General features: G+C 62.7%; 1 protein-coding gene across 1 annotated transcript in view; it reads right to left on the bottom strand.

The window, feature by feature from the left end:
* The window catches only part of NXPH4 (neurexophilin 4), a 13774-nt gene that overhangs the window by 304 nt on the left and 5290 nt on the right, over window positions 1–8180 (bottom strand). Inside the window, exon 2 of the mRNA XM_010565197.1 lies at window positions 26–481. Coding sequence (XP_010563499.1) covers window positions 26–481 — 456 coding nt within the window. The remainder of the gene's footprint in view (window positions 1–25; window positions 482–8180) is intronic.

Raw genomic sequence — 8180 nt, 5'->3', positions numbered from 1 at the left:
GGGGGAGCGGTGGGGGGGCTGGCACCAGCACCTCAAAGCCCACTGCCTTGGAGGGGGGCACGATGCTGACCGAGACATTGCCCAGGCTGGAGGAGTTGTGGCGGAAGTAGACGCTGAAGGTTCCATTGATGTGGTCAACGATCTTCCCTGTCACCAGCAGGCTGAACTTCAGTGTCTTGATATTGAAGTAGAAGTCACCCCAGCCGAAGATCTTCTTGGTGCGGCCGGACTTGAGCGAGGGCTTGCGCCGGGCGCGGGGACTCGGCAGGTCCCCAGCCGTGTGGTTCTTCTGCCAGTCCCAGGGGCTCCGCGCAGCACCTGAGGGTGTCCCCGTGCCCTGGGGGGGCTCAGCTGGAATCAGCCGCCCAGGGTCAAGCATGGGGGGCTTCAGGGTGCCGTAGGGGACATCCTTGAGGAGGCCGGAGGTGCCCAGCTCCAGGTACCCCAGGGTCTTGGCAATGTGGCTCCCAGCACACACCGTCTGGGGGAAAGAGGGCAGAGACTGCACAAGCTGTGCCTGTCACCCCCTCGCTCATCATTCTGCCTGCTGCCCCTCACTCATCCTCCTGCCTGTCTCCATGTGCCCTACTATGTCTGTGTACCCCTCCTGCAGCCCTGCATCCCTTCTGTGGCCATGCACCTCCGGCACCACAAGTCCCTTTAGCACCGTGCCACCCCTGTCCGCCGTGCCCCCAGCTGTGCATGGCTGCACTCTGCCCATGCCACCCCCCCATCCCTGCTCAGCCCTGCACAGGCCTGTCCCAGACACACCCCAGGAGCCAGAGCTGCTGCTCCAGCATTGTCCATGTCCCTGTGACAGGAAGAAGCAGGATGCTGGACAATTCATGACTGCCTGCCCCACCACAGCTGAGGCCCATTAAAATGCAGAGGGGTGGTGGGCAGCAGTGTGTACAGAGCTGGGGAGGCATCAGAGCCCCATGCTGCCTGCCAGGGAAGCCTAATTGCATTACCCAGTGCCTCTGATCTGCAGCTGAAATTACAGAGACCCCTGCCAGGCTGCACGGCAGCCGCTCCGCCCTCCAGGATAATTGCACCGGGCGAACATGGCTGAAGAGTAGGGTGCATTGTGTGCAGGGGGGGGCACACAAGGAATGAGAGGGGACCCCTTGCTGTGCTGGGAACAGGGGGCCCTATGGTCACTTGGTGCATTCTTGTGAGGGAGGGAATTTGCAGCAAAAGCAGAAAAGATGGGCAGCGGAGGGGAGGAAAATGCCAGACAGCTGCAAGGTCCCTGCATCGGCATGGGGACACATCATCCAACACAGAGCCAGGAGACCTTGGCAAGGGCTCTCACAGGGTGAGGAGAGGCAGCTCCTCTCCCAGTAGGGCAAATCGAGGCAGGGAGCTGTGATGGAGACCAGCTGCCTGGTCTCTCCCACCTTGCAGGGCCGGTTAAGGAGGCACTGATGAGCACTGGCACACCAGGACCCTCTGGAGATGCAGCCAGCACTGGGGTGTCACACGCCAGCGCCCAGACACATCAGTCAAGAAAGGGAGCCCGCCAGGCACCAGGTGGGATGGGACCACAGTGTCCCCTTCCTGAGGTTCCCCATGGCCATGGCTCTGCCCATCCGGCTGCTGGGACCGACATCGTGTGGCTTGGCAGCGGTGAGCAGAGCCAGCTGGCACCTCTTCAGCCCTGGGACCCAGTCTCTGATGTGTCCCATGTCCCTCACCTGCCCCCCCGCTTCCCCATCCCTCAGCCCGGCTGCTCCTGGCTCTGCACCCCTGTGCCCCCGCCTGCCCTGCCAGCTGCTCCCGGCACGCAGGATGCTGCTCCGTCAGCCCCGGCCTCGTCAATCACTGTCGCCCGTGAGCTGGCAGGTGCTCTGGCAGTTTTTGCTCTGGACGACCTGTTTCCCGAGGGGGACGTGGGGAGGAGGGGAGCGGGGAAGGAGGGCGGCGAGCAGAGGCACCAGCTGGATTGGGCGGGGGGGGCTGTGCTCCCATAGGAAACTGAGGCGCTTGTTTCCCCCTCGGAGCTCAGTGTGCTCTTCCTATGGCCCCCATCAGAGAGGGGTGAGCCCCCCGGGCCCCCTCCTCTGTGGCCCGGCAGGTCTGTGTGTGGGGACTGGTCTCTGCTGGGCACCCACCAGGGATGGAGCAGCACCACGGAGGGCTGCCGCGGCCACAGGTCCCCACGCTTGCCCCGATCCTCTCTGGCTGCTGAGCTGGAGTCTCTGGCCAGGCTGCGCACTGCTGTCTCCAGGATCTATTGCCTTATCCCCCTAATGCTGCGTGTGCCGGGCTGAGCCTGTAAATCTGCTCTGGCATGTGCTCGCTCTCGCCTGTGCCGCACCAGCAGAGGAGTCAGCCCGGGCTGCTGCTGCCGGCACCGGCCATTCTGCCCTAGGGCTCTGCTTCTGCCCGGGGAACTGGCTGGGCTGCCTGGCCCCTGGCCCGTCTGCAGGGGAGGACAATTTGTGGGGTCTCAGCCCAGCTTGGGGAGGTGGGGGACAGGGGGCTGTGCAGTGCGAAGCTGCGGCTGAGCATCCCCGCAGCCCCCCGCTTCGGTCTGGCCGTCCCCCAGCTCCCTCCCCAATCTCTCTTTGAGCGCGGCTGCTGCCTTCGCCCTTATCTATATTTCAACGCAGCTTCAAAGCCGGGTGCCTTCACCAGCCAGAGAGAGAGGGAGCGAGCGCGGCAGGACCGTGAGATGGAGAGATAAATGGGGGAGGGGGAGAAGGGCAGCCCCTCAGCACCCCCCCTCCAGCCAGAAGAGTGGTGTTTTGTGGCAGGGCGGAGGTGGTGGTCCCGGAGAGACACGCTGCTCCCCCTCCACCCCAGCTATGCTCCGTCGTTAATCCCACTCCTACATATTCATCAGCCCGGGAGCCCCCTGTGTCCCACTGTGGGGAGGCAGTGGGCCTCCCTTGCCAGAAGATGAGCACACATGGGCAAGGGGCACTGGTAATCCCACAGCTGGAAGGGGAGCCCCCAAAACCCGCCTGCACCCACGGAGAGGGGACAGGGGGCAGCACGGAGACTGCAGCCCACGGGGGAACACACACATGTGAGCACATGCCGCCCAAGCCCCCACCAGCCCAGAAAAGATTTCTGGAGGTTTCTCAGCTCTGCGCTGGCTTTCCATCTCAGCTAGGGCCGAAAGCCAGGACGAGTGGTTCCCCCCAGCAGTGCTACATGAGCCACCACAGCCCTCCTCCCTCTGCCTCAGTTTCCCTTTCCAGTTCACCCCCCACCCCATGATCCCTTGCTAGTGGTGAGGGGGATGCAGTGGAGATGGGTATGTGATGGGAACAGGCCTGTGATGGGAAACTGATGGAGACAGAGATGCAGTAGGGACAGGGAAGTGACAGGGGCAGGCACTGGAGAGGGGACGCAGTTGGAAACAATGGGGATGGGCATGTACTGGGGAAGGAGGTGCTGACACCAGCTCCCTGCATTAACTGAGGACTGCGGGTCCCCAAGCCGGGCTTGTGCAGGAGGATGGGGCAGGATGAGGCCAGGGGCTGTGGGCACGGACTGGGCATGGGCATGGGCAGGACACGGCAGGGCACTCCTGGGGGAAAGAGGCCCCTATCCCTGCAGGGAGAGAGGTGCCCTCCAGCCCCTCAGGGAGAGGGGCCAGGCTGGCAGCCTCGCCCCCACCCCCAGGTCCCTCCCCAGGAGCTGCTGGGGGAGCGGGGGATGAAAGGGAATTGCAGAGCAGGGCAGCGACTGCCGATGCAGCCAGGGCTATCGATTGCGGCACAAGCGCAGTCCGAGGCCGTGGGCAGCACGGGGGCGTGGGGGAGACCCTCGCTACTCGCAGCCCCTGGTGCAGCCCCAGGAGGATGGCTTTCTCTGGTCGGTTGGGGGTCTCAGAGCCTGTGGGCAAGAGCTGTGGCAGAATGGGGCCACAGCAAGCCTCTTCCGCGACAGCACTGAGGGGAGCCAAGGTCACCCCCCTGCACCCTGCCACCGCTGTCGGCATTCAGGGCAGGTCTCACCCACACCTCGCGTTAAATATTAATGTTTCTGCTTGTGAGTGGTTGGGGTGCAGCATGAACACACTTGCATGTGAATCTCTCGGACAGGCTTCACAGGCACACATGGGAGTCCCAGTGCCTCCTGGCCCTGCATGGGTGCTTGCAGAGCCCCTTCCCTCCCTGGCCACGCCAGGATCTGTCTGTCCCCTGTGCCAGAGGAGGGCCATGCCTGGCTCCACTGCGTGCTGGGCTCTGGCTGTGATGCACCATTCATGTGTGTTTGTCTGGTACACTTGTTTTTTGCTGTTACACATGCATGCGCTGCTGCATCTACACATTACCCCAAGATGATATGGTTTTTGCTGCTCTCAAGCCCCTTGTGCACTTTTCTGTGCGTGTGTGGGGCTGTGCAGGGCTGCCATGCATCTCCAGGCACCCGTGTGTCACTCCGTGTGTGCGCAAGCAGTGAGGCAAGGATGCAGGAAGGGCTGGGGGTGGCTGCGGAGGGACTGGGAAGGCTCTCGGTGCCGGCATCAATTTGGCTTGTCAGGACCAGCAGTGATGGCCACTCACATCCCATTTGCTGGCAGGGCCAAGCGCCGTCAGCTGCTCCCCTGAGACCCACGGTCACCTTGGTGGAGGGGAGCGGATCTGTGTGGGGAAGGGTGGGGTGGACTGGCTGCCCCAGTATGGGCTGTGATGAGCTCCCAGCACCCTGAGAACAGGGCCATGACTGATGCGGTACCATCTCAAGGCAAAACAGCCCCCACCTGCGCCAGGAGCAGAGTACCCACGACAACCCTTACCAAAGACCCTGTCCCTACAGCCAGCCTGTCCCCTGCATCCAGCTTGGAGCTGTTCCCCTGCCTTGGTGGGGGGTCAGTGGCAGAGCAGGTGTCGATCTGCTGATGGGGGTCTCCAGCTCTCCCCATGGGCGCAGGGTCAAGCTGGTCTCTCCCCTGTCACCCCGCTGCCTTCGTTAGTGCAAAGAGATTAATTGGAGGTGGTGAGCGACAATCCCCGCGGGCCCGCTCCCCCTGGTGCAGCGCAGCCCCGGGCGGTGTGGCATTTCCAAAGGTTAGCAGCAAACAAGGTGCCTCTGACAGCTCCCATTTATCTCGCTGGCGCCGCGCGGGTGCTAATGCGGTGGCAGGGTGACGTGGTGCAGCGGTGGGCTCTGCTGGGCTGCAGGGAGGGACCCAAGCACGCGCCTGAGCGTGCCGAGGCGTGCAATGCACGTCTGAACAACTGCATGTGGGAGAGCGCACACAGTGAGCTCTGAGTGTGCGTGCTCCCGTGTCCATGTGCGAGCGTGTGCACCAAGATCACCCGGTGCCCACCCAGCCCACTGTGCACCTGCCGCAAGCGTGCAGGTGAATGCAATAAATGCCTGCTGTTGCTTGTGTACACACGTGCCACTCTGCATGCAGCTGATTGTGCACGAATGCCTTCACACATCCTGCACGCTCCTGTGAGAACATCTGTGTGCATATATGCAAGGTTACACATGCACACATGAAGTGAGATGGCTCTGCATGTGTGCCTTTGCAGGGGAGCCTCTGCCCCTCAGTGTTTGTGCACCCTGGGATGAATGTATTCCTGCGCCCCCACCCCAGTACATGCTGGGGGTACGGCCATGCCTCTGCTTGTGCCTGTGCCTCTGCCCCGCTGGCTGCAAGCCTGCCGCTCTGCGTTGGCAAGCGCAGATGGGGCTGGTGAGTGGCAGGCTGCTAATGAAAGTCCCTGTGAGGCAAACCTGCCATGATGACTCCTTGGTGCCAGGGCAACGAATTAACCTGCTGTTGGGCACACCTGGGCTGGGTCCAGGGTACTGGTGGGGCTGGGAGAAGCCCAGGGACCACAGACCAGAAGCTCAAGGAGAGACCCAGTCCGGCTGCCCATCCCTGCCCGGGGAGGCCGTGACCGAGGATGCTGCTCCTCCAGCGGCGAGGACTCAAGGGCGAAAGGACAGGGCTGCAGGACAGGGAGCGGGGCAGGTGAGGGGGGCCTGGGGATGGCAGCGGTGCGCAGCCCAGCAGGGGTTATGGGGGAGAGCTGCTGGCTGCCAGGCAGGTGTGGGGTGTCAGGGGCAGGGGCCGCAGGAATGGGGTGCAGGACTGTCTTGGGAGGAAGGGCACAGCCCCCCATCTCAGCCTCACAAGGGCAAGAGGAGAAACCCAGCTGGCTGTCCCCAGCAGCCACCCCTGTGTCCCACCGACTCCCAGCTCAAAGATGCTTGAAAGCCTATTCCCAGCCAGCAGCTCCAGGGCCGGGGCACCCAGTGGGGGGCTGGCTCTGCTTGGTGCCCCCCACCACCCTTGCTGGCATGGCCAGCACCGGCCCTGCCATGCACTCCACATCTGTGCAGGCAGCGGCTTGCCCCACAGCCAGACCCTGCACTGCCCATGCACAGCCCATCCCCTCCTCACATTTTAGCCCCCGACTCCTGCCCGCGCCTGCTCCTGGCCGGGAGCCCCCACCCAGCCGCAGGCGAAAGGGCATTGTGCTCCGGGGGATACTGAACCTGCCCCAGTCCCAGGCACTGAGGGGTCAAGCAGCTGACAAACAGGGACCAGTCGGGATGCACTCGTGCACGGCCACCCTGCCACACAGGCACACAGAGTCACGGTGACGGCCGGACAAATCCTGCCCTGGAGGTGAGCTCAGCATGACCACCCAAAGGCCTCCCCGGTCTTTCCTCTGCCTCTCCTGTGCTGCTGCCGCAACCGCCAGCAGTTTGCAGACATCCAAACACAGCATGGCGGGCAGATGGCTGCAGAACGCCCAGCACCAGGATGGGGAAACCCAGCGCCAGCACGTCCTCGGTGGGGGCAGAGCCCGGACAGCTCACCAAAACCAAATCCACCATTGGGTCATTAAGGTGCCGCGGGGCTGCTGGTGCTGCCAGACCCACGGGAACTGTGCTGGGGTCCTGCTCCTGGTGACACCCCTGCCCGAAGTGACGCTCGTGTAAGGACCGGTGTTGCCTCGTGCGGGAGCACGACCTGCACAGGGGCCGGGAGAAATCAGCTTCCCACAGGCACGTTTGCCTTCACCCCCTAAACAGACACCTCGCTCCTTGCAGATGGAAAAAATATGCAAATGCTGCGGCTTTATTAACGCGCTCGGCACGCGCTGGCTAATAAATATTTCATAGCCCGAGTAGGACTTTTTTTTCCTCCTTCTTCTTTCTTTCGTTTTGGTTCCTTTTCCCTGTCACTCGTTTCCTGCCTTTTCTTTTCTCAGCCGTTGTTTTATTTATTTATTACTTTTAAGGGCTTCATGGTGAGACAGGAGCTGGTAGGTGGCTGGGGGGGGAGCAGGGAAAAATGTACATCCCCAGTCTCTTCCCCCACGGGTAAAAAAGAAAAGTGCTGTTAAGAGCAAAGGAAAAAATATAATAGAAGGGAGGAGACAGCACCAGGCAAAGGATTCAGGGCTTGTGTGACTCATTGGACTCAAGGAAGAAAAGAGAATGAATGAGAAAATGAGGAGATAAACGGAGCGGGAAGGGGGAGAGGGGCGTGCAGGCGGGTGTGCACAAGCCAGTGGCGAGGGGGCACGGGGGCGGTGGGAGAGACAGGGATGCGCCGGCTGATGGGCTCAGAGGAAATTGAATCCTGCTCGCCCAGGCAGCAACGTCCCCCGGAGCCAGCTGGAGCCCATCCTGCCCGAAACACCCGGCTTGGGTCGGCCAGTGGGACCTGGTACCACGCAGGGATGGGTCGGAAGGGGCTGGGGGTCACTGGGGAGAGGGGCTGCTCCCCGGCCAGTGCAGTGCTGCATGACCAGTACAAGCCATGCTCCCCTCCCGCACAGTGCCAGGGCCGCGGCTTCCTCGGCTGAGCCCCCTCGCGCTCAGGAGCAGGCAAGAGCATGCAGACGTGGGCAGCTCAAATGGATGGCGTGTGGGGAAATGGAGGCAGAGCTGGCAGGGGCTAGTCCCAGGTCACTCCTGCATCCTCAGCAGCCAGGGATGCCCAGACGGGATGTCCGCATTCCCCCTCCTTGGCCCTTGCAGCTCTGCCTCAGTTTCCCCACAGTAGAGCAGGCTGTGGGACTCCCTCTACCTCTCCACAGCTGCCCCAGCTCTTTGACAGGCAAGAACTTTCTGGGGGGGGGAGGTGCAGAGAGGTGGCAGCTCCCCCTGAGCCCCTCCCCAAACCAGAGGGACCCCAGGCCCTCAGGGACGCAGCCCCTACCTTCTGCCCAGCTGCCTCTTCTCTGCCC

This window comes from Haliaeetus leucocephalus, unplaced genomic scaffold (genome assembly GCF_000737465.1).
Source record: "Haliaeetus leucocephalus isolate CR32 unplaced genomic scaffold, Haliaeetus_leucocephalus-4.0 Scaffold186, whole genome shotgun sequence".
NCBI lineage: Eukaryota > Metazoa > Chordata > Aves > Accipitriformes > Accipitridae > Haliaeetus > Haliaeetus leucocephalus.
This window is presented reverse-complemented; position numbering and strand designations above follow the sequence as displayed.